This window comes from Fusarium flagelliforme, assembly GCF_020744385.1.
Source record: "Fusarium flagelliforme strain FIESC 12 MPI-CAGE-AA-0113 chromosome Unknown B0J16scaffold_1, whole genome shotgun sequence".
In the NCBI taxonomy this organism is placed as follows: domain Eukaryota; kingdom Fungi; phylum Ascomycota; class Sordariomycetes; order Hypocreales; family Nectriaceae; genus Fusarium; species Fusarium flagelliforme.
Genome location: NW_025763503.1, coordinates 3,094,022 through 3,118,303, shown reverse-complemented (window position 1 = coordinate 3,118,303; position 24,282 = coordinate 3,094,022). Strand labels below are relative to the sequence as shown.

Sequence of the window (24,282 nt, the reverse complement as noted above, 5' to 3'; positions counted from 1 at the left end):
TGAGTTATCTTGAACAATGGCCCTAGTAAAGTCTTGAAACGAGTTTTCCCCCTCTATTGACAATCATTCTTCCATCGAATCCTATCAAAATTGCCCTCCCAATACCTTCTCAATCCTCCCAGAATACCTGCACTGGTCTCATCTTCGTTGCAGTAGCTCGATAAGCTTCTTTTCATTGGCGATCAGAACTTTCGCAGCTGTGTCTGTAACATCGTTCCACGAGGCATAGTTGCTGCACTCTTCAAGGCCTCGGGGGTTGGCTTCGCCCTCAACATTCTTCACAACACGGTTCTGAAACGTCCGCTGCAGTATGCTCGCTAGTTGAGGATCTCGTTGCGTTTGCTTTCTGAAGTACGAGACGATGTATTGGTTATCTTTCAGCTTGGTGACCTTGTGCTCACGGTTCCAACGTTTCGTAGAGTTGATCGCTTCGTGGATGCGCCCTTCGGGGGTTGATAAGTTGGAAGAATCTTTGTAGTAGTTTAGTACTCGTTGAGGTAAGTAGACTATGTCGAGAGATACTTACTCGCTAGTTCACTACTTTGCTGCTCTTTTGCACTTACGTCGGCTTCTATCCTGGCTTTCTTGGCCGACCTGGTCTCTCTGCCGAGAGTGTCAGGAGTAAAAGGCCCTGGATTTACGGCCTTTGTGGTCACTGGTTTGGGCGGTTGTTTCGCTGCATTGGAGATTGCTTCAACTTGGGTTTCTATACCGTCGAATTTGGCGTGCCAATCTTTCACAGTTTTTCGCATCTCCTCTTGTGTTCTCTCAATATCAGCCTGCATAGCTGGAGGGGCGTCCTTCAGAGAAGCCATAAATTGTTTTATAGTTTGTACTTCAAGCATCATCCTTGTCATTCGTTCTTCGTTTTCTCGTCTGTATCCGTGGTTGTCCGCAGTTTGTAGAACAAGCTTCTTGACGTCGTCTTGTAGCGCGTATGCAATCTTCGAGACAGCATTTAGATTTACTTGAAAACTCATCCTAGCAAGTGCATCTGCTTGCTTTGAAAGCTTGGAGCCTTCGTTATCTGCGTGCGATGTAGCAGCTGAGGCAGGCCCAGACACGGGCACTGCTATCCTTGTCGATGAAGTCGCTAGTGTGGTGTTCGTATTCTGACTGGCAGGCGGCGATGGGGGAGCTCGACGTGTAGTAACTGTCCGTATAGGAGCTACACGACGAGTCTTTGCTGTCTTTGCTGTCTTTGGCATCTCGCCGGTGTTCACTGAAACTTGTAATAATCTGTGGAAAAGTAGAAGGATGATGCAAGTGCGCGGGACCAAGCGGCTGGTTCATCGAAACATCTAAAAAGGGGAATCCAGTTGCAATGATTGTATCTCTCACAATGATATCCCGTATGGACATAATTCAAAGGGGAGAGATGGTCACGTCAAGAGAAAAAGAGAAGAGGAGAGGAGACAAGGCGATTAAAAAAGTTGGCTTCAGGTGAAGATGGAAGGAGCAGTAAATCAGTCGAGGCAGGAAAGAGCCCAGCATAGGAGCAGGCAGGAGGCATGAACAGTCTTGCCCACTTACCACTTCCAAAGTCTGCAACTCTATCGCAACAACGCTATTCCAATTTCTCATCTATTCGTTTATTCGTGAGAAGGAAACATGTAAAGACGGAGTTATTAGAAAGGGCTCTTGTACTTGCCCTCAAAAGCGACCATCCACCCAGCAAGAACATCCACAAGAATTACGCAAACAACCACCTCAGCTCCTACTTACTCCTCCAGATCGCCAATGACTTCAGCATCTTTACCCTTCAGCCTCTCCTCGCCAATCCACTGCATAAAACTGCCTACATCCTTAGCCACCGCCCCAGGCAAGCCCAGCTTTTGCGCCCACATAGGCACCAGCCCCTTCGCATCGGATACCGTCCCCATCACCCACTCCAAGTGCCCATCTTCCAACTCTCTGACCCTCTCGATACTAGAGTAGGCTGCCCGGACAGGGCCTTCGTGTACAGCTACATCCGTCGCACCATCACTGGCCCGAATAGCGATCTGAATGACGATAAACTCCTTGCGGCCTCGCACAGCAGCTGTAGCTTGAAGGACTGGAAAGACACGCTTAGACAGTGGGCCAGGAAGGTCATGGACGGATTCTTCACGACGGAGAGTCCAGTCAACCCACACGTCGCCATCTAGCTGGACCTCGATGCCCGAGCAATCCCACTCATGTAGTCTCATGAAGCTTGTAACACCCGGGGTGAAGAGCTTCTCCGCCTCAGCGTGCTTCTCCTTGAAACATCTCACAAACTCATCCCAGTCTGCTGTGCCCTTCTCTTTCTTTGGTTTGTGAGTGCTTCGTCGTAGTGCCCAGAGCTCCGACTGCGCTTTATCAGGGGAGACGCCAAGACCGGGGTTCTTTTGGGCGACAATGCCTAGAGTCTCGGCGTCTACAGTACGTTCGAATATATGAACAGGGGCTGCAGAACCGTCGTACGTCTTGCTTGTCTTGTGTTTCCATAGTTCATTTGTGGAGCGGAGCTCTGTAGCAGGCTCCACGGAGGGGATCTCAGAAGGGACCGTTTGTATAAATGGAACAGCTTCGAGAAGAATTGAAGTGAGTAGTACCTTAAGCTCTTTAGACCGACACCCTACAGCCGGAAGCTTAGAAGGATGAATTCCCCAGAGCCGGATAAGAGGGCCGTATGACTCGCTCATGATGTCTTGATGAGGTGCTGGGCCTGGTCCCTGGCTTGGTCAAGGGTGCTGGGCAGGTCTAAATAGGTATTGATGAACGGACCCTTAGTTGAACCACCAACTTGATGGTTTCTGCTCAAAGTATACAAGAGGAGTGACTGATAGGGCTGAGGGTAAACAATATTGCTTCAAAATGAGTATGCGGAATAACAAATAACAACAATTATGTTGCAGTCCCAGTGGTTAGAATGCGGTACAGTCGTCATTGATGGCGTTCGCGTCAGTGGGGTTTGCTCTGCCAACTTCCAACTTCACTGAACTCAGCTCAGCTCCTTTCAAAAGCCTTGAGATCGGCTCACTTAGATATCAGATCAGCGACCCACAGACACAAACAGATTGCCAATTTAACCCAGAAAGTTGAACAATTCATATTTTGATCATTGCTAATTAAAAATGTATAGTCTATCGCCAGAACTTTACTACCATGGAATGACAGTTGGCTTCTCTTTTTTTGGAAATAATACCAGCCCAGCCATTTCAAAACATTCAACTCCTCAGCATGTGCTGCTTAAATACAACTTGTTTCGTGTCTTCGCGTCATTGCCGTTTGGCATTAATTACTGGCGTCTCTCCCAGTGGATGTTGGCAGGCTCCAGAGGTCGGGAGAAGAGGGAGGCGTAGTCGGTGCCGATCAGGGTGTTACCACCATCAACGTTGCGGAACTTGAACTCACGGACAACCTGGGCAACGATGGTCTGAAGCTGGGCGTTGGCGAAGTGCTCACCAATGCATCGGTGACGGCCAGCACCGAAAGGCAGGTAGGGAGAAGCTGAGCCCTTGCTGACAAGACCGTAACCGTAATCGATCTTCTCTTCGTCCTCACCCTTGGTAGCCATACGGGGGAAGTTGGGAGAATCGGCCTCCCATCGGTGAGGATCCCACTCATCAGGGTTGGGGAAGTAGGTAGAGTCGGTAGCGCTGACACCGGGAGCGGCGAGAACATTGTGCGAGGTGGGAACGACATACTTGGTGCCAGGGACAGCCATGGGAGACTTGACGGCGCGCAGGATAGAGTGAATAGGGGCGTGAAGGCGGAGGGTTTCCTTGATGATAGCCTGGTTAAGAGGCAGCTTGGCGAGGTCTTCGTAGGTCAGAGGAGGCAGATCGGCACCAAGGTTCTTGACTTGCTCCTGGTAGAGCTCTTCCATGATTTGAGGGTTCTGAGCGAGACGGAGCATGATCCAGGAGCTGGTGGAAGAAGAAGAGTGTTGACCGGCCATGAGAAGAGCAATCATCATGTGGGCGACCTCGTGGTCAGGGACAGGGGTACCGTTCTTGTAGGTCGAGTTCATAAGATGCTTCATCATGTCGTGCTCAGAATCGTCAGTGCCCTTAGCACGGCGCTCCTTGATGGTATCCATGTAGATCTTGGCAACAGTGCGCTGGGCTTGGTCACGCTTGAGGTTGGAAGGGAGAGGAGCCCAGTAAAGCTGGAAGTTGATAGGGGTGAAACCCATGTCGAGGTCGTGGTAGAGAGCAGCCAGAGACTCGTCGAACTTGTTGCGGATTTCGCTGCCCTGAAGGGAGTGGGATGCAGTGAAGATGGTGATCTCGGCCATTTTCTTGGGAATATCGACGATACCAGACTTGCCCTTGAAATCGGGGCTTCTCTTGAAGTAGTCGCGGACCTCGGCGGAGATGATAGGAACGTAAGATCGGAAGGCTTCGGTGGTAAGAGCAATCTTCATGAACTGGAAGCCAGCATATTAGTATGTTTGCTGTGAATCTGTTTGCCGTTGTTTCTTACCTTCTTCTGCTCCATGAGCTTGGAGTTGGGGCAATCGTAGACGACATCCTTGCCAAAGACAGGAGTGGTGAGGACGGTGTAGATCTCCTCGGCGCAGACGTCCTTGAGCTTTCCGTTGAGAATGAAGTCGTTTCCGGCAGGGCCAAGAGCAACAGTGGTTTTCTTTCCGAGGAGGACAAAGGTGAAGACATCGCCGTGCTGGCGCAAAGTTAGCTTTGGTCTTGGTTGCTGGCATCGCAGTCTTGAGAGGTCTGCGCTCTCAAGGCCGGTGTGTTCCCAGCACGGACTGATTTGTCAAACTTACCTTGGCACGGTTCTCTTTGAAGAACGTAGGGGGGTCCATTCCATATGTAATGGTGCTTCCGATCCAGGGGAACCAGTGGAAGACCATAGGGGGTTCATTGGGGTTTCGGAAGAGGATCTGGCTGAGGACATTGAGAACAACGGAGAGGATGATGAACGCTCCGAAGCCAATTCCAATTTGCTTGACCAGGGAGAATTCCTGGAATTGTTGTGCGAGCGGATGGCTCGCAAATTCTTGAAGGAGACCCATGGTTGGGTGTGTCGTAGGGAGGTTGCGACGGTTCGGTTACGATTCTGAAAGGGATGGAAGTAGGATAGAAGAGAGAAATGAAGATTAAGAAAGAATCTTTGTCAAGTCAACACCAGGAAGTAAAAGGGGTTTCCAATGGCGAGCCTGTAGAAGTAGAGGAAGAGTAGAGACTGACAGGAAAACAGAATCGAAAGTAAATGGCGAAGGAGATTAACTGATATGTAATTGCGACCACCCCGACGTCTTTTTTTCGGACCGGGGTGTCCTAAAGAGGTCCCCACCAACAGCGCGGTACACCGCCTGCACCCTTTCGAGATTTAGTGGCTCGATTGACGGTTTACTGCCTGTCGCCCTGTAAAACGGAACCCGATATGGTCCAACCATGACGAACGGTACCTGGAAGTAGTGGGGGCTTTCGTCCTCCCGTCACGAAAGGGTGTGATATGATTGGTTGATAGTTCACGAATTCGTATTCGCATCGACTTCTAGAATTCTAGTGGTGCCAGATCTCGGCAGGAACCCCTCTGCCCTCCTTTTTCGCATTCTTATCACCCCCCACCAATTGAATTACTTTATGCCATGGCATTAATGGGTTACAGTACGTACTGCCACTAAGAAAGGTAAAGACGTTGAGATATCTTTGGGAAAACAACGATATATCTCAGCTTTACAATGCATTGATGACAATAAAACTGCTGTCTAAGTTAAAGAGCATTCTTTTCCACATCATACCATGACTACCGGCAATTGATTAGTCTCCGTTACTCAGCCGATTCGAGACTTATCGAAATGGTCTGATGAAAAGTCCCTGAGGCTATACCGCTATGGTCCGAATAAGAACCCGACCTGTTCTATGAGTTGTCGTCAACAATCGGCTATTTCTTTATGTGACGATGCTCGCATCATTTTCAGGGTCCTCGATGAATAAGACCACGTCGGTAATTGGTCAATTGCTTTCGAAGGATTTGTGATTCCTAGGATCAGAACACGGTCAAAGGCAGTATCCGTATTCACATGTTGTTCAACGAATACGGAACTGAAGATAGGATATTCGCGATACCAAGACTCCAATTTCATTTACGCATATGCATGATGATGGTCAACGGAATATTCCTTTTGTCGATCAATCCTCTCCCGTTGGTGTTGTCTTGGTTGTTACTCACCGTGCCATAAATTCGAAGCTACAATACCGCCGGAAATATCAACGAGATCCCCGGCCACTACCCCTGAGCTCTTCAAAATAAACCTTTTACAAAAACATCCTATGTTGGAACCCAGAGCCCCGGATCACTCCGATCACTTAAACCACCTCGTCTCCGATGCCCCGCTTAATATGGGCTGACGCTTCTTGGGGTTCATTGTAGGGATCTACGAGGAAATAAAACGTAGCAGTCCGTTACTCTTCCGTATTTACAAGGCAAAACGGTGAGAAGCAATACGGACCTCCGGAGGCCGTTCTGCTCCGTTCCGTCCCGTAAGTCGGCGCCGAAATGTGACAGACCGGACAAGAGTATTCTGCGATGAGGTAAGTTCTCAACAACACCACGGGAAAACTCTCATCGCAGCCACCGCTTTCAACCATCTTGCTCCATTCAGGATTTGATGCCAAGCAGTTTCATAAATTCCTGCTAGACTCAAATCCTTATTACTGCTCGTATCTTAAACTCGACCCTGAACGCGATCAAGATCGAGACACTGGAGTAAGTCAGCCACTCGTATTCGGGTTCGATCGCATTTCATCACATCAAAGCTAGGCATGATAACCGATACAAGTATTTGCGAATGATATTTTTATTCCTATATCCTATACTACTAAGTGATGAAAATCTCAAGGGGAATATTACCAACGCCTCTAAACGAAGACTGTTCTTTCCGGTATCACTTTCCACGAATCCTAAGCCCAAGCTCTACATGTCGTCCAGTATTAGCACCAGTCAAGTAGCCTTCTTAGTGCCGTAATCAGTAAAGGAAGACTTCTTTGATGATAGTGGTATTAAATTGTTATTTGATTGATGATAATACTGGACAAAATGTAGGAATTGGGCTCAGGTTTAGTTTCAAGCAACACCGAAAAATAGATAATAAAAAACAGACTCGCCTGGCTATAATAGATAAAAGTAGAAGCCATCCATGCCAAATTCATTGTTGTATGCCGAACAGAAAATGCGCGCAAATGCACCAAGGTATTCTCGCTTGTTACATGTTGAATCGTTAAATAACATCAACGTCGACATCATATTGTAGGACCGCGTCTTTGCATATGTCGTAACCGTAAATGTGAATATTGTCCCACCAACGTTTTTATGTTGCGTAAGTGGCGGACATATTCATCGTGAATCTCGTCAACTCTATTGTCCTCACTCCAGGCGCTGACCGAAAAACTTTGGATGTCGCATCGTTGGTGGTTCCTAAGCAACGATGCTCTTGCCAACGGCACCCCATCGAAGTTTTCGTAGTCCGCTGCCTGAAGATCGGATAACTTCCTGTCCGCAAGATGTAGTATCGTTGACACTGCCAACGCTGACCGCCAACGCCTCTTGCCTGCCAGCTTCACGACCGATAACATACCCTGCACCAAACCCCACCACAGAGACGACAATGACAACGCCGGCGCTGACAACCCATGTGAGGAGAGTTGGCGAGATGGTGGTAGGCTCTTCCATCTGGGCCACCTTCTTCTTCTTGGTAGCCCGTGGGGCCGTTGGTGATCCGGAGCTGTGCTTGCCCCTCTCGGAGGTGGTTCGTGAAGGAGATCTTGATCCCCCGGCCCGTTTGCGGGGTGGAGACGGGGCAGCGGGTCGCTGGGCCCGTCTTTGTCTTGGTGGTTCTGGTGACAGCTCCGACTCCGGCACGAGCCGCAGCTCCATCGGCTGGCTACTGGGTCCTACGCCTGCAGCGGCTGCTCTCTGGGCCTCAGCCTCTTCCTTGGACTTTGGCAGACCTCTAGCTGCGTGTGCGCAAGAAAGAAGAGTGGTTAGGGATGCGCGTAGAGCTGCATCGTTCTCTTCACGAACAGCTGGGGACATAAAGCTTGGACCCGCACGGTGGGGCCGTGTCTGCGATCGCTGGGTAAAAGAAGGTCGTGTAAGACCATTGTGAGGATGAGGAGGGGGCGCGGTAGGAATAGCTGGAGCAGAGTCTCGTCGCTGTGTTGATGGATGAGTGAAGGCGTTGGGTTGAGGTCGGAAGATGGGTTGGTCTGCAGGTCGATCAGACACCCGCCCAAGCGCGGTGACGTTATCACCATCTGACTCGGCTTCCGAGTCCAAATCCATATCTTCTTCAGACCGCTGGGCATTCTCGGTCGAGCTTGTAAGGAGGCGATCATCTTCGCTATCGCTTTCATCGTATTCTTCCTGGCTGCTCATATCGGCGGCAGAGCCGTTGTGGATAGCCGTATTTTGTTGGGGAAGCGATCTTGCCGAGGGTTGTAAGCGACGTCGACGAACATAGGGGTTCCCAACGCGTAAACCAGTGGTGACAATCTCGTCGCCGATGCTAGAAAGGGATGAAGACGAAGGTTGCGATGCTACTTCTACCCAAGATTCTAGATATTGTTAGCTGACGTACAATGTGGTCAATAGAGTTGGTGAGAACTAACCGTCGTAACGTCTTTGCTGAGGAAGTCCAGGACTCGATCTCGCAGGATTAGGAGACATCCTGTTTCCTTGCCAACTCTGGTTTGCCTGTCCGTCCATCGTGAATCCTCTTTGTTTTGGTGGTATGAATGTTTGTTTAAAGGTCAAGTTTATCTGGAAACTTGGCAGTCGAGTCCTCTTCTAGGGGCGGAGCACGAGGCACGGCACATGCGCAGGGTGTGAGATCGACCGGGTCACTAGCTTTATCTCCGCTTATCTGAGGTCTGGGGTAGATGTTATTCAGAGCAGACTCGATAAGGAAGTTAAAGGTTGACAATGGAAACTGTTCACTGCAGAAAAAGAGGGTATAAAAAAAGGACAGAGAAGTTTGGTTAATTGATAGCGAAGTCGGGGCCTTGGTATTGTGCGTTGACCGGGTTGGGGAGATGGATAAATGGCTGCTTTCCCTTTGTTACAGGCACGAGAGCACGTTTCGGCCGTCTTTGATAACGACTAAAGTAGAGATACTTGAAGGAGGGTGTGAGGAGACAGTGCGAGCGCATCACGCGCAGCTGTGAAACGCCCGCATTAGTTACGCCGGATGAGAACCCGATTGTATGCATCTACAGTAATGCCGTAACGATGACGATGGTTCTATCGCACACTGTCCATCTGCTTGCCCTTCGGGCGGTGAAGTAGCTCCCGCTAAGTATCGGTACTTCATCCCCCGCCTCTGTTTATGAGCACGCAGCACGAACATACCGGTCATGAGCACAGGGCGGGGTTGGGTCCAAGTCAAACAAGCTCAATAGACAAGAAATAGACCATCAAATAGCCAGATCCAGATCTATTCTCAACGTTTCTTGTACTGCGTTGTATCATTTAGGTTTTCGCATAAAGTTTCTATCTAGACGAGGCTGGCTGAAGCTGATGATCATCCTAGTTATCGTACAATCTTACATTGTTGAGATATACATTGTTTCGACAATGAAAGATTATCTGCCCACGCTTGTTACAGTCGCCCTATATACATGGGTCACCCATCAAGACCCTTCAAACTCCATCTTATCGATCTGCCGACTTTACTGGGTCTTCATCATGCGTGTAACCGCAAACCTAAACCACCTAGAAACGAAACCTTAAGCTGTTGGCTGTTTATTTCCCGCTGCTGAGACATGTTTACATCAGCCCAGGCGGCACAGTTCGATATGGCTTGTTCCATCTTGCATGCTCGTTAAGGACAAGATAGTTGATACTGTACTGGGCGCTATATACCAGCTGACTATTATGACTGACCTACGTGAACCTGTCCTCCCTGACATGTCGTCTTTCCCCAACAAATCCAGGGACCATCATTGTAGCACGATCATGTTTATTTGCTCACGCGCAAGTCAGCTCTCATAAGACTGGCCTCTCCGCACGCGCTGTCTCGGGCTGAGTTGTATCACACGCCACGCATATGAATCTTCAACCCAACGTCATTCTTGACTTTTTGTGACTGGTTATCCCAAGTCATCGTAATTTTGGACGTCTATCTCAATATGATAATCTCATGAGCCCAGCACGGCAATATTATCTTCCATGTGTTGGAAGAATGATAATGAGCAAGTCTCATCTTATCTTATTTGTAACATTCACATATACAGTCACATGAACTTGAGATAAAATATTTTCATAGAAATCATGATCGAACTTTTATTGCGCCCCTTATACCTGGGAAGTGGACGGATCCCGATGCTACATAATCGAAAGAATAACGGCAGTGGTATACTCACCAACATCAAACGATGAAAACAACTCCAGAGTAAGAAATACATGGTATAACAAATCAATGTGGTCTAGTCATCAATGGCAGAGGGGTTCATCACCGGTTGAAGCCTGAGGATAGGCAATGGCATCGTAGTGGTTAGGTTTCGAGAAAGCCCCCAGGACCCTCAGAGTATTCGCAAGAACCGACTTGGTCCACTCCGCAATGTCTGCAAAGACAGAAGGAGAATCTTCCCAAAGAGCCGTCAACAAATTTCCTCAGAAGCCCACGTGGTGTCCGTCTGGAAGACAGACTTGATCAAAAGCCAACATAAAGCCACAGGCACCGGCGAAGGTGCCTTTGCAACATGCCACGAGCCCACGGTCCCAAGTGTAATAGCCCCCAGGTCTATAATGCTTTACGCGTGTGAAGCGCATTCTCAAAGCCCACTACTCCGTCATGGAGTCTTAACTTGTGTTGAATCGACAGCCCACAAAAGCCCACTTATTGGTAAACCCGCCAGAAGCCCTCGGTCTGCAACCGTTGTGCAGCAACCCACGTTTAGTCGAAGGAAACCTTCGTGCCAGAGAAGGTGGTAGGAGTGCGGTTAGCACCAGTGCCGAAGCTACCACCACGACCACCGCCGCGGCCACCACCACGTCCACCGAAGCCACCACCTCCGCGACCACCACCACCACGGCCACCGAAACCACCACGGCCGCCGCCACGACCACCACCGCGACCGCCACCGAAGCCGCCGCCGCCGCCGTTTTGAGGCTTGCTGCCAGCATAGTCGAGACGGACAGCACGGGACATGCGACCGTTGCCGATAGAGGCACCGTTCTTGCCCTCAAAGGCCTGCTTGGCCTCCTCGACGGAGCTGAAGCTGACGTAACCGAAACCCTTGAGGTTGCCGCTGTCACTGTTGGGGGTCAGTAAAGTGTACGTATAAAGAAACGGAAGGTAACTTACGGGTCGGTAGGAAGGCGAACGCTGGCAACAGGAGCGATCTCCTCGAAGAAAGCACGGACGGAGTCCTGGTCAACGTCGAAAGGAAGGTTACCGACGAAGAGAGTGTCGCTCTCGGGGCTGACGGTATCACCGTGACGCTGAGCACGGTCGGCAGCGCGGGCGGCAGGGTTGGCCTCAGCAGGACGAGCGTTGGCGTAGTCGAGGTTCATGGCACGACCCTCAATCTCGTGACCGTTCATGGTCTCGTAAGCCTTGGTGCAAGAGGCGCCATCGTTGAAGTCAACGTAACCGAAGCCACGGCTGCGGCCAGTACCCTTCTCAGTCATGACACGGGCGTTGGCAAGACCATCGATGTGCTTGAAGATCTCATAGAGGGCGTTGTCATCGACGGACCAGGGAAGGCTGCCGGCGAAGAGGGTAGTGGGCTCATCACCCTTGGGCTTCTTGGCCTCGGCCTCACCATCATCCTCAGCCTTGCGCTTCTTGGAGGGAGCCTCCTCAGTCTTCTCAACCTTGGCACCAGCCTCCTCATCGGAGTCGGAGCTGTCGGAGTCAGAGTCGTTGTCGGAGTCGTCAGAGTCATCGGAGTCGGAGTCAGACTTCTATTTGTATTGTTAGTAAAAGGTGATATAGTCAAGTAAACGTGGTGCAACGAACCTTCTCAGCAGCCTTAGCGGCAGGCTTCTCATCCTCGCTCTCATCGTCAGAGTCGGAGTCAGAGTCGGAAGACTCCTCCTTCTTGGCGGGAGCAGCAGCCTTAGCAGCGCCGTTGACCTTGGCGGCCTTAGCCTTGGGCTTCTCCTCCTCGGACTCGCTGTCGGAGTCGGAAGAGTCAGACTTGGAGTCAGACTCGGAGTCAGAGTCAGAGTCAGAGGACTCCTCCTTCTTGGCGGGGGCGGCCTTGGCCTTGGAAGCCTTCTTGGGGGCGGGCTTCTCCTCCTCAGATGAAGAAGAGTCGGAGTCAGAGTCAGAAGCGGAAGCCTCAGACTCGGAGTCAGAGTCGGACTCGGAAGAGGACTCCTCCTTCTTGCTCTTCTTGGACTTCTTGGAGTCCTTCTCCTTGGTGACCTTCTTGGCAGCAGCCTTAGCAAGCTCCTTGGACTTGGACTTGGAGGACTTGGAAGCCTTGGTGACGCCTCCGGCCTTGACGGTGCTGAGAGGCTCAGCGACCTTGGCGGCCTTCTTGCTCTCCTTTGTTGTGGACTTGGCCATTGTGATTATGTATTAAGGTAGAAAGGGAGTAAGAAAGAGGTGTGGTCTAAGCGGGATGAATAGACAGGAAGAAAGATGGGAAGAGGACGGATGCAGAAAAAAGAATTCGATTGCGACCAGCCTTGGGTTTTAAGCTCGAGGCTGGCTCTGGTATGCGCGACAGAGTTTTTTTTTTTTTTGCGCCGGCAAAATGGTGGGGCGTTGAAGGCGGTGAAAAGTTTGCGACTGACAGGGAAGGTGGTCGTGGCGGGAGCGGGTCTGTGCTTGCCTTAGAAATCAGGTCGTATGTCATTGGACATACAATTCACTTAGGTTGAGCTTCAAGCTACTCGGACGTACCAAGACGCCGATATCGATTGAGTCCCATTGTCAGCCTTGCGCGCCGTCCCACGCTCCAGTCTAACATCCAATCTTTCAAGTCGACGAAGCTCAATTCAATCCACAATGCCTACCCCCGAGTCCGAGCAGTTCAAGGCCCAGAAGCCTACCGTCGCTCCCACCTTCAACGGCGTCGACTATGATGATACCAAGGCCTTCAAGGCTGCCGAGGATTCCCTCATCCGGGAACAATGGGTTGGCGCTATGATGACCCGACTTGTTGGCGAGGAGCTGAACAAGTGCTACGTCCGTGAGGGTGTCAACCACCTTGAGAACTGCGGCCACCTCCGAGGTTAGTTTGGTCGCATATCGAGCTCTACCGAGCTGCCGAAACCTTGCCCTGGATCATAAACTGACAATCGCAATAGAGCGATACCTCCAATTGCTTAAGACAAACAAGATCAAGGGCACCAAGTTCTTGCAACAAAACTACGTTGATCAGAAGGAGCAAGACCTTGACCGGGCTGCCAAGGTACACACAAGCGACAAGATCGCCAAGATGAACCATGACCGATTCTCTTCGTAAAAGAAATGTTTTTAGTCATGACTTGGGATGGAAGTGAGCGGGATTTGGTTATCTAAACAGGAGGGACTTTTAGCCTTGATATCACAACATGATTGTGACCAGCTCGGCTCGCTATAAAAGGTGTACTAATGACCACCTTGGCCTTGTATGACTGTGTATATATCAGGAAGGAATGAAATGAAAAAGAACCCATAAAGAAGCTACCCAATCTCTGCATAAAAAATCCATCCTTATAAGTCGTTCGAGCTTGCGCGGGCTTTTGGCGCGAGGCTGACAATTAGAGGTTGTCTGACTTCCCATTGGCTCTCCACATCATGCACCTCCAAAATTTCTCCAGAAACTCGAGCCTCGTCACACTTCGACTCCCGACATCCACCACCGACAATTATCATGTTCTGCACTCGTTGCCTGCGCGCCAGCGCCCTGAGGCGCTCACAGCCTATTCTGCGTCAATTCTCGTCAACGACACCTTTCCGATACGCCGAGCCCAAGCTTTCGACCCCAGTTACAGCACCTGGCGAGGCTCTTAAGGATACTCCCGTCCCACGATCACAATGTGTAGCCGGAACCGTCCTTACCGGATTGAACTATACCAAGGCTGGACAGGACCCTGTTGCGAAGCACGACGACGAGTACCCTGAGTGGCTATGGAATTGCTTGGATGTGTTGAAGAGGGACGCTGATGCGGCGGACGCCGAGGCCGGAGACGAGTTCTGTACGTTATAGAATACCTGATACAGGTACTTCTTCTGGACAGACCTTACTAACAATCTGTAGCAAAATCTAAGAAGCAAAGAAAGCTGGCAGCGAAGCGACAGAAGGCTCACGAAGCCAAGCTATTGGCCGAAGGCAACCTTGAAGCCCTAGCTCCCAAGGTCCCCATCCAGCACCAGTCTATCAACATCCTCGGAGAGGAGAACAAGGGTGTCGATCACAACGTTGAGGCCGCACAGAAACGAGAAGAACTTAAGAGGGCGATGCGCAAGGAGAGAAAGGCCAAGATTAAGGAGACTAACTACCTCAAGTCTATGTAAGCTTGAATGGCTATTTACAAAATGTACACTATTTGGAGGGGTATGTAACTCTGTACTATATGTTCCAAACACGGTATTGAATACCAACGAAACCACGTATTCGACATGATCATAACCAGACCTCTTCACTTCCATCCGGCTCATTTCATGTTTTGATATGATATGATTTAACGATATAATATTTATATTTGGTTGAATGTGATCTAGCATATCCAATCTTTTCAAAACTGCCATGCTACTCATTTAATCATGAAAGGCACAGCTTGGTCGACAAACTGTTCAGAGGCGCAAAATTCATTTTTGAAAGTCTTCCATTTTCACAGAGCACTCAGATCCAAAGGAACACTACTTCCTCTTCCTGCCCGATACTTTCTTGTTCCTCCCACAAAATCCCTGGGTTTCGGGAATAGACCTTCATCTTTCCACTGCCATCTGGGGTCATTGATCACAATTTGTTCGCCACTGTGACCAGGTGTTTGCGAAGGCGAGTGGTTTGGACTAGGGGATTTACCCCCGTTGGCTGTCAAAGTAAACATACTGGGGTCTAACATGGAATGTCGAAGGGAGGAACCTCGAGAGCGTGTTGTTGGTGGCGGAGGCGAAGGAGCGCTTGATGGAGGGGGTGGAGGTGCACCACTTGGCGATGCTTGTCCAGCAGCACGAAGAGTAGCCTGCGCAGCAAGAGATGGTGTCGCTCCGGGAGGAGGAGGCGGCGGCGGAGGAGGTACCGAGCCTCGAGATCCTGGGGATTGACTAGGAGGTGGTGGAGCCGCAGAAGGAGGTGGTGGTGGAGGAGCGGCTGGTGCGTTACTTGAGGGCGGAGGGGGAGGAGGGGCCGAGGGCACCAAATTCGGAGAGGACGCGGATGGTGGTAGTGACATAGATGAGGGCTTCCGCGATGTTGGCAGCGGAGGAGGCTTCTTCCCTATAGGGGGAGGGGGAGGTTTGCCCCCTAACGGCGTCGTCTTCCTCAAGCCTGCAGGTCCTCCTGGGGGCGGCACTGGTGGTCCTCGTCCGGGAATCGATGGCGCAGCAGCTGAGGGAGGCCTCGGTGGCGCGAATGGAGGCTTGGGCGCGGAGGTAGCTTCAGAATCGGATCGATATGAAGATTCGGCGTTGGCGCCTGTATCTACACCTCCACCTCGCTTCTTCAGCTTGGGCATTCCACCCGCGAAAAGTCCACCCAATTGCGGCGCGGGATCGGCAGTTGCTGTTCCTTGGTCGCTGTTGCTTCTTGCTCGATTTCCAGGGACTGATGGTGCCAGCCCAGGAACAGGAGGAGCACCACCGATCTTCGGGACAGGAGGTGCGCCGCCAACAGCAGGGGCGGCTGAGGATTCGGACCCTTTGCTAACTTGCGGCGCCGAACGATCATTGGTGACAGCTTTCTTGAGAGCTTTGCCTTTATGAATATCTGAGAGGAGAGCGCCCTAGGTTAAGCTGTTAGTATCTTTATCTCCCGCGACGGGCGCAAATGTTGGCCATGGATAGACATACTCTACCAGGTGCTGGTCGCCCGGGAAGACCTCCTGGAGGTGGTGGAGGAGGGGGAGGAGGACCACCCATACCACCAGGCGGCGGCGGAGGGGGTGGAGGAGGTGGAGGAGGCATCGCGAAGGTGGTTTGTGACTCTGAGAGCCTCGGGCGTGGTGTCGCTAATTCAGATGTCGTCGGTAGGATGGATGAGAGCTAGACGGTTCGGGGTCTTCGGACTAAAACAGTGGAGGGTCCAGACCCTGGGTGATATATACGAGAGTCTTACAGCACAACGCAGCCAGGCGAGGCGACAGTGATGAGCAAGACTCGGTTAAACGATCAGATATAAAGAGGTTGAAGTTGAACCATGGGAATGCTGAATCAGTTGGAATACCCAAGAGGTAGGAGCCACATCATGTTTCGTCATGGCCAATGGAACGCTTACGCTGCGGACAGAAGGTGGAAGGCAGCACCGCTACTTCCAGTACAGTGGACCGCTGGGCTGCGCCCCGCTTTGTTCTAGTGCCCAAGTTCCTTGAAGATACAGCTTAAAGAGTCACTCCAACTTGATTCTATGAGGATCCGTGCTGGTAACGCATGACCGTTTTATGAGGAATTTTTAGTTTTCATGGATACTCCTTGAGTCTTTAATTGACTCAATGGCCAACACGTGCAGTTGAAGAATCATGGCATATACTTATCAAGTCAGTTAAGCTGTTCTTGTCGACTCTTATTGGGCAGCCTATCAACGTTTGTCACTCACTGACATGTGGGGCCTTCCCGCTCGCGTATCATGAGTTGCGAAATTCAAAGTCGGCTAGGTTCTGAATAGCATCAACGACGACCGAGACGGGGAGAAGTTTTGCTCGAGGGAACGACGCCGGCAACCAGGGAAATATCAAGGACTACGGTTAGAGACTCACGGGTATCGGAATCGCCAGCCCGAAATATACACAATGTCTCGAATAGCTCCTCGACAAATCGGTAATGTCTGCCTTCGATGCGCTTTCACACCAGCGCCGACAATTGCCAACCAGGCCTTCATCAGCGGAGCCCTTCTAGCCACTATCCGCCATGGCCGAAAGTCGACAATTATAGGAACGAGTGCACGATGGGCTGCGACCTCTTCGACATACCCAGACCTCAACATCCAGGCTGCCGATGCCGAGAAAGTTCCTAGGCAATTGACCGACCCGACACAATTGGCCAACATCGTGGAAAGCACAAAGAAGAAGTTCCTTGCGACGGATGGTATCCCGGCGAAGCAATTGACGACTGCGGCTCTCGAAACATGCCTCAAGGCTGCTCAGGCTCTTCAACCCCAGATTCACAGAGCTGAGGTCAAATCAAGAGCATCAACGTCTAAGCTTATGGAATTGGGAGCGGAGCGAACTGGACAAAGACCGAATGCCATGGAAGCGAGCCTTACCGAAAGTGTCAAGAAGATTTCATACTCGGCGTACTCAATTATCTCGCAGCCCAATGTCGAGATCACACCCGCTTTCCTCGAGCTTTACGTCGCTATTCAATCCTCACTTGGTCGACCTGAATCACTCCCCGCTGTATTCGAGATGTTTGCCACCAAGAAGAAGCCCGTTGTCAAGAATGGTGTAGTCCAGTATGTGGGATCAAATCCCAACGCTGCCGTCAAGGCAATTGAGAAGGATGTTGCGGATATGGCTTTGCAGACTGCCATTGATGCCAAGCACCTCGACGCAGCGCTTGGTATTGTCGAGGCTTCAATCAGTCTCCCCGCCTTCAAACGTCAGAAGCTCATCAAGAATGCTACCACTCCCGCCCTCGCCCTCAGTACCCTTCCCTTTGGCATCTTTGGTCTCGCATCCGCATATGCCGCCTACTGGCAGAACACAATGGATGTGTCAACAGCGACAGGTATTGGTATCGCCGGCATTTCCGGATACTTCCTGGTCGTGGGATCGATGGGCATGATTGCCAAGCTGAGTAACAAGGATCAGATGAAGCGTGTGACTTGGGCGCCTGGTACTCCTCTGCGAACCCGATGGTTGAGAGAGGAGGAGCGAGCTGCGATGGATAAGATTGCGTGTGCCTGGGGATTCAAGGAGCCTTGGAGGCACGGAGAGGAATCTGGACCTGAGTGGGAGGGACTCAAGGAGTACATGGGCTACCGTCAGATGATTCTTGATCGTGTTGAATTTATGGAGGGCATGAGCTAGTCTCTGTGTCCCTGCTCTATCTAAGTGTATATCATATCTGTACAAAAGAAAGTTTTCCATGTCCAAGTGCCTTCTCATCATCTATAGTACACGTTTCGCTTCGCTAAGTCCAAATAAATCCCGCTCGTAAGATGTAAAACAATAGACAAAGAAGATAGTGCTGCGTCTAGCAGTATGCATGAACTGACTCCTGGCCAGTAAGCACCGAGTCGTGCAAGTAATTAGACATTGTTCTCGGGTGTCGTCTCAAACGTAACTTGATACTCAACAATCTTCCTTATCGCACCAACATCACTGGAAAGTGAGGACATGGTAAATGTTCTCTCCGATGAGTCCAGTGTAACTTCGTCACTCTTATCATCGTTGCTCATTACGATGCTTCGCGTGACTCCTTGTACGTTTCTGGGTCCAGTATAAGGACTCCAGCGTCGTGTTTGACGCTTGGTAGGGTCTGCTGGTTGGGAGACTTCGGGTTGTGATAATTCTGATTCGGAAACCCAAAGAGGGAAGCGTTTGGGCATGGGGATGCGGCACATTGGGAGGCATGTGCAGATGATGGCTAGGTTTTGCTCGATGAGAGACCACATGGTGGAACTTATATTGTCTAATAGTAGTGTTAGTATTGATATTGTATGTGTGGTATAGATGAGTAACTTACAAGTTGTATCGGGAGTTTTGGCTGTGAATGGGAGGGTTGTCATGCGCACGATAGATGTTGCAATAACACTAAACAAGTATTAGTTGACTGTTTCTATGTCGAGATTCGAGTGTTACTTACAGACCACCTCCCAAAGTGAGAAGCATAATGAGGCCTCGCTTTTGAGCACAAGACAATTTGCTAGTGCAGATAGGATGCATAGGCAGCAGCAATATCAAGACATCTGTGCCAATAGAGTAACCGGCATTGGCGAGCCAGAACTTTTCCAAATCGATGCAAGTAGGGTTCATCGACTTGTCCCAGGCACCGATGATGGGGTTACATTGCAAGATTGATAGAGTGACTGCTGCTATGGTGTAGCAGGCAACAAGGCCAATGAGGGTGAAGCAGCATCTGCGGAACCATCTATGGACGAAGATGCGGAGGTAGAATAGAAGCATTGAGATCTTGGCCAAGTTCATTGTGAGCTTGTAGAAGATCTGGGCGATATAGAATAGCTGGTATTGTTAGTGCTGTGTTTGATACATGTTTGGGATTGAGTTTCTTACCTTGAGAGCTGTCATCTTATTTGTTGTTGTCAACCTTTCAATATGTTGACCGAATCCATAATTACAAGCGACCATTAATAGTGTTTGTACAGCAACAGCACATGACTGATTAATGATTAGTATAGTTTCCTTGAAACAGGCGAGTGAGAGACTTACAAAAGATATTATAACAGTCATGTCATCCCAGCCCAGCCCGGATCTCCTCGTCACACGACTCCAGAATCGAAAGGCTATAAAAAGAGGCGTAACAATAAAGAAAAATACACTTGTAGCAAAAACCTGCAAGGCCTTGCTGTCAGTTGTGTTAAAGTCCAAAGTCATTGTGAAGAAGTATTAGGTATTATAATGATATGTGACACCCGAGTTTGAGGAACGGAAAAGATGAATACATCACGTAGAATATATAACTTGATGACCAGAAGTAAGGAGCCTTATTCTTTACCTTTCGTTACTTTTTCTCTTTTGGGATTTTCTTCTGACAGAGAGGGTCTACAGGGAAGCAAGGCTGGTTGGGACGAAATTCTATGAGGTATTCCATCTCTTTGCTTTTTGTGCAGGGGGGGTTTTGTACGGTGTACGATAGATTAAGAAGTAATTACCCAGTTTACAGTGGCTGAACTGGAGACTTGGGCTCAGCTGAGCGCTGTGATGAAATATTATATACTATCGGTATGCCCGTGGGTATTATTTGTTTTGTTGCAGAGTTGCAAGCTGATAGATATTTACTATGCATCCAGGTAAGCCACGGGCAACATATTGAGTCCCAGAGAACTGTCACCATGAGATCGTGACCAGGATACTGCAAATCATTTTTCCTCTAGACGAATAGAGTTCCACTGCCGGCATTTGAATAAGCCGAGGCTCGTTACTATGGTATCAATTGAGCCTTTCTTTTTTCTCTGCCGCTCACTCAATCTTTTCATGCGTAGGCTCTTAGCTGTCTTTTCATTTACACCAACGTATGCAGGAACTGCAGTATCCATTAAACTCGGCCAATCGTGTCTTGCGGATCCTCCAAGTGAGACATCGCTGTTACAGCTGATGACCAGGGTTCGGGAATAAAAAGCAAATACAAAGCGACAGCAGAGCAACTTGGGTAGCGAGATCGATCGAAATCGGATCAACAAGAAAATAAGGTCCGGACTCTCTTTTGACAGGTTTCCAGGTTTTCGGTTCTTGTCATGATTCAGTTTCTGAAGTTGCGTTGTGTTGGTGATCTACTCGTCATAATTCATTTGGTTGTCGTCAAAGTCAAGATCACGATATGCATCTTCTATAGTACCTAGTATATATTCGCTAACTTTACTCCAAATGCCTAATATCTGTGACGGAAGAACATTCATGAAACAGATATCTAGGAAATTCAAGTTACAGGAATAATAGTCTCTTGAAACCAAGCCAAGTTGCTGTCGTTTAAGGTGTAGAGTGAGTGAGTAACCATCATCCATATATTTCGCTGAAGTTGCTCTTTTGAGAAACTCGATGATACCCTCCCCTCTTTCTTCCCCGCTGGGGGTCCCGCAATTCCATCCGGAGCCGCCGATTTGTTTATAGATCTACAGAATAATATAGTAATACATACTTTTTTCAAGAGGAGAAGAGGATAGAAAGAGGAGTAGTTGTCAGATATGTCAAACACGGAACTAGATGTTACCGATAGATAGAATGATCGACTGTAAACAGCTAATCGTCACAATATTTCTTTTGTTCTTGGGATGCCGAGGCAGGCTAGGGTAGGTTGTTTGGCTATGGCTTCCGCCTCGTCAGTAAACAACTTGAATTTTCTGTTTGTATAGGAGATTCTACTTTACGGGTAGAAACGAGATGATTTACTGCAATGGAATGTATACAAACATTTGAACGATCAAACATGCGAACATCAAGTACCCAAGTACCTGGCTGTTGTCATCGCATCTAGGTATCATTGAAGCGCAGTGCTTGCCAGCTGTCAGTCTGCTATAAACTTCCTATTTTCGTATGAACCTATAAACAATGGAGCTTAGCACATGAACTCTTGAGACTTCATGAAACATTGTCTCTGATCATTCCTATCCATTACCATGGCGGCGAACCTTCGTATTCCTGTCTGGACCCGAGTGTAAGTTCTCAACCGCCATATTGATCATCACTAACCATCGCCAGCGCCATCGAGACGGGCGAACTCCTCTCCCAACCATCAGACCCAAAGTCCGCACCAGCTCGTCATATACACACCTTCACAGGCTACAATCGGGGTCCCGTAAAAGATGTTCAAGAGCCCATGCGCGAGTACGACTTTGAGGATCACTTGAAACTCTACGCCGGCACGCCATGTATCCTCGTCGAGACCCTCATCAAGGACATTCCAATTACAGAGTACTCGGTCTATCTCTTCAACCATGTCGATGCACCAGACAAGTCCATGGTCAAAATGACGAACCTCCCTCACTGGACGGATGAGGACGGGATGCAGAACATCTTCTTTCCTCATCACCTGCCTGCCGAGCAACCTGTCAATCACTATCATGCTGTCGTCGGATCAGGTATTCCCGAGCCAAACACTGCTCAAACCGGGAGTACAACCGTAAATCTCCGTGTCGGCCCCGGCGGTACTCAACGTTTCTGGTATTCCGATAAAGGTATCTATGGAAGTCTCAACAAATTCAAAGAGACAAACTGGAGCGTCAGAGTCGCCTACGGAACCGCAACCTGCATCAAGTTCAAGTTTGACATCTCTGGCCGGGCGAATCGACGACTCATCTTTCGAGACCTTGAAAACATCGTCGAGGGTCAAGAGCTGGAAGATGTGAACTGGCATGATTCCACGCGCGTCATCATCGGACAGCCAAACCACCCGTTCAAGATCTCCATCAACTTCCGCTTCGTCGAAAGCCAGAGTTTTAATCCTGGAGCAGAAAGCAAGACCAACGTCGAGATGTTCAACATGCATTCGGTCAGATTGGACCGGGAGCCTGTTATCTCTTCGGTCAAGGGGAGGACTGTGACTACATACACGTACAGAATCGGACTCTCGCGCAATTGAGGAACAAAGAAAAGAAGAAACTCTCTGATTCACAGCTGGTGTTCTGTATGACAGAATCCTAGACGAAAAATAAACAAATGTCTCGTAGCACAACCTCCCAAGTTTGCTTTGCCCTGCCTTTCATTCAGTGACTGAACGACCTGAATAACCCCCAGCGAACCACTGTCGCTAAGAGACTATTACATCCGGACATGTCCTTCCGACCTTGTTTTCCTTTCCTTTATTTACTGTTCCGAACGGAGCGAGCGCTTGTTCTCGTGGTTCCCCTGTTCACTTGAGCACAAGAACATCCATTCAGACACAGTCCCATGTTCAGCGAAACAATGCCATTATACCACCATACACGAGAGACTATCATCCGGCCGATACGAATATAAATACTCAGTACTTCAGGTCAGACTGATACTCTTCCCTTCCTTCGCTAATAAAAACAACACACAAGTACTCCGACTCTGAAGCTCTCTTGTTGAATCAAAACATTCTACATCAGTGGTAACGTAACCTGTACGACAAGATAGCTTCTCGTGATCAATCACTTAGCTTTTGGTCAACAACTACCGAAAGACATTTGCACGACGGAGCGAGAAACAACACACTCTTTCTAAAAGACGAAGAAAAGGTAAGTATCCCTTTGCCCAGATCATAAGAACTAATAGAGAGATCTAGGTCGACACTATGGCTCACAGACGCACAGTCAGTGACGCGCAGGTTCGCGATGCGACAGACGTCGGTACTCGAAGATATGCATCTTCTATTGATGGCATCAGGTACACTCAGGGTTCAGGTTCAGTCTTCCCAGATGATATTCCAGCCGCAGAATCGGATGAGTTCAAGGAAGAAGGTTCTTGCGATTTCAGCGACTATGAACTCGAAGGACCTAGTCCTCACGGGACGTACTACACTCATCGAAACGGCTCTACACAACCCAGGGCTATCTCTTCTAGTCAAGCCGGGCAGTATACTCATGCCGACGGGTCTGCGAGACGACCTGGAAGTGAACCTAGAAGTTCTCCCTACCAGCATCAGCGGAACTCCTATTCTGGAAACTTCAGCCAGCCAGGTCGCTATGCAACAGGCTATCAAAACCGCAGGACGTACTCTGCTTCCCATGGCGGACGAAATCTTCGCCAGACATATCCGTCAGATCACTACGATGAAGCAGGGAACTACATTGGCCCTCCGGCAGTAGACGCCAACTCGAGCGATCTGGTCTCATTCCCACGTCTTCACGAGTCAAATGAGCCCTCACCAGAGCAGACCCAAGATAACGATGTTTTGCAACGACAGACTTCCACGTCCGAGCCTAACAAACGATCTTTCTCGGAGCAAATCCTCGGTGGTGTACGCAACCTCTTGACATCAGAATCGAACAAGGATGAGATTCCCCCTCAGCCACCACGCACTGGCGTCTACTTGTTCTGTCGACACTATCTTATCGAGGAATGTGCTTGCGTTACTGCTCTAGAAGATGGCGGAGAAGGCGACTACTGCCAGAGATGCTGGGAAGGGCGATGTAACGGGCCGAGACCCCCAGGTTCGGTTCTTAGAAGATCTCTATGGTAAGAAGGGGATGGCGTTTTGAATTGTAATGGTTACTAGACAGGAAAGCGATTTGCAAAATGACGGATATATCCAGACAGACTTTCAGGAGATGGACATCTGCTTTTACTATTACCTATTAATCGTACAGAAGAAACATTGTACAGTAGATACCCCCGTTCAAACATCCCAGTGGAACAAAAGAGAGAACATAAGTGAAGTTTGTGCATTGTCATCAGACAACCATCTATTTATCTTTGTTGTATGCAATATACTCGAACACCATAGAAGAACATGTTTTTCGTATAATAGCCAGTCTGCAACCAGTGACTTGGGCTTATGAGAAGAAAAATAAGAAATGAGTAAAAACAAAAGAACCTAACTCCATCTGC

At 49.4% G+C, this 24,282-nt stretch overlaps 12 protein-coding genes across 12 annotated transcripts; 5 read left to right on the top strand and 7 right to left on the bottom strand.

Annotated features, from left to right (window-relative positions):
• Positions 1-12: 12 nt before the first annotated feature.
• Positions 13-1,485, bottom strand: B0J16DRAFT_17443 (uncharacterized protein). Its single transcript, XM_046122468.1, has 2 exons — positions 527-1,485; positions 13-470 (listed from the first exon to the last, which is right to left on the bottom strand). Exons 1-2 carry the CDS (start codon positions 1,206-1,208, stop codon positions 139-141), a joined length of 1,014 nt encoding a protein of 337 aa, XP_045988977.1. The 5' UTR covers positions 1,209-1,485; the 3' UTR covers positions 13-138.
• On the bottom strand, positions 1,438-2,932 carry B0J16DRAFT_327957 (uncharacterized protein). Its single transcript, XM_046126178.1, has one exon. The coding sequence runs from the start codon at positions 2,664-2,666 to the stop codon at positions 1,722-1,724; it is 945 nt and encodes a 314-aa protein (XP_045988976.1). The 5' UTR covers positions 2,667-2,932; the 3' UTR covers positions 1,438-1,721.
• A 119-nt stretch (positions 2,933-3,051) lies between these two features.
• Positions 3,052-5,221, bottom strand: B0J16DRAFT_327956 (cytochrome P450). The gene is made up of 3 exons (XM_046126177.1): positions 4,757-5,221; positions 4,453-4,650; positions 3,052-4,396 (listed from the first exon to the last, which is right to left on the bottom strand). The coding sequence occupies exons 1-3, from the start codon at positions 5,003-5,005 to the stop codon at positions 3,263-3,265; spliced, it is 1,581 nt and encodes a 526-aa protein (XP_045988975.1). The 5' UTR covers positions 5,006-5,221; the 3' UTR covers positions 3,052-3,262.
• A 2,042-nt stretch (positions 5,222-7,263) lies between these two features.
• Positions 7,264-9,012, bottom strand: B0J16DRAFT_17414 (uncharacterized protein). Its single transcript, XM_046122456.1, has 2 exons — positions 8,607-9,012; positions 7,264-8,552 (listed from the first exon to the last, which is right to left on the bottom strand). Exons 1-2 carry the CDS (start codon positions 8,701-8,703, stop codon positions 7,414-7,416), a joined length of 1,236 nt encoding a protein of 411 aa, XP_045988974.1. The 5' UTR covers positions 8,704-9,012; the 3' UTR covers positions 7,264-7,413.
• A 1,879-nt stretch (positions 9,013-10,891) lies between these two features.
• Positions 10,892-12,514, bottom strand: B0J16DRAFT_377788 (uncharacterized protein; the record flags this gene model as incomplete). Its single annotated transcript, XM_046130870.1, has 3 exons — positions 10,892-11,252; positions 11,303-11,904; positions 11,960-12,514. The coding sequence occupies 3 exons, from the start codon at positions 12,512-12,514 to the stop codon at positions 10,892-10,894; spliced, it is 1,518 nt and encodes a 505-aa protein (XP_045988973.1).
• Positions 12,515-12,831: 317 nt separating this feature from the next.
• Positions 12,832-13,672, top strand: B0J16DRAFT_327950 (uncharacterized protein). The gene is made up of 2 exons (XM_046126176.1): positions 12,832-13,184; positions 13,261-13,672. Exons 1-2 carry the CDS (start codon positions 12,959-12,961, stop codon positions 13,416-13,418), a joined length of 384 nt encoding a protein of 127 aa, XP_045988972.1. The 5' UTR covers positions 12,832-12,958; the 3' UTR covers positions 13,419-13,672.
• A 102-nt stretch (positions 13,673-13,774) lies between these two features.
• B0J16DRAFT_408964 (mitochondrial ribosomal protein L37-domain-containing protein) lies at positions 13,775-14,619 on the top strand. The gene is made up of 2 exons (XM_046133063.1): positions 13,775-14,133; positions 14,196-14,619. The coding sequence occupies exons 1-2, from the start codon at positions 13,809-13,811 to the stop codon at positions 14,450-14,452; spliced, it is 582 nt and encodes a 193-aa protein (XP_045988971.1). The 5' UTR covers positions 13,775-13,808; the 3' UTR covers positions 14,453-14,619.
• On the bottom strand, positions 14,620-16,351 carry B0J16DRAFT_327947 (uncharacterized protein). The gene is made up of 2 exons (XM_046126175.1): positions 15,950-16,351; positions 14,620-15,882 (listed from the first exon to the last, which is right to left on the bottom strand). The coding sequence occupies exons 1-2, from the start codon at positions 16,061-16,063 to the stop codon at positions 14,770-14,772; spliced, it is 1,227 nt and encodes a 408-aa protein (XP_045988970.1). The 5' UTR covers positions 16,064-16,351; the 3' UTR covers positions 14,620-14,769.
• Positions 16,352-16,520: 169 nt separating this feature from the next.
• Positions 16,521-18,187, top strand: B0J16DRAFT_366551 (uncharacterized protein). The gene has a single exon (XM_046130095.1). It carries the CDS (start codon positions 16,885-16,887, stop codon positions 18,121-18,123), a length of 1,239 nt encoding a protein of 412 aa, XP_045988969.1. The 5' UTR covers positions 16,521-16,884; the 3' UTR covers positions 18,124-18,187.
• A 157-nt stretch (positions 18,188-18,344) lies between these two features.
• B0J16DRAFT_359703 (uncharacterized protein) lies at positions 18,345-19,650 on the bottom strand (the record flags this gene model as incomplete). The annotated part of the gene is made up of 5 exons (XM_046129663.1): positions 18,345-18,727; positions 18,782-18,849; positions 18,902-19,278; positions 19,330-19,434; positions 19,486-19,650. 5 exons carry the CDS (start codon positions 19,648-19,650, stop codon positions 18,345-18,347), a joined length of 1,098 nt encoding a protein of 365 aa, XP_045988968.1.
• Positions 19,651-21,389: 1,739 nt separating this feature from the next.
• On the top strand, positions 21,390-22,351 carry B0J16DRAFT_391100 (uncharacterized protein; the record flags this gene model as incomplete). The annotated part of the gene is made up of 2 exons (XM_046131919.1): positions 21,390-21,427; positions 21,472-22,351. The coding sequence occupies 2 exons, from the start codon at positions 21,390-21,392 to the stop codon at positions 22,349-22,351; spliced, it is 918 nt and encodes a 305-aa protein (XP_045988967.1).
• Positions 22,352-23,026: 675 nt separating this feature from the next.
• Positions 23,027-23,914, top strand: B0J16DRAFT_313656 (uncharacterized protein; the record flags this gene model as incomplete). The annotated part of the gene is made up of 1 exon (XM_046125141.1): positions 23,027-23,914. One exon carries the CDS (start codon positions 23,027-23,029, stop codon positions 23,912-23,914), a length of 888 nt encoding a protein of 295 aa, XP_045988966.1.
• Between the last annotated feature and the right edge of the window lie 368 nt (positions 23,915-24,282).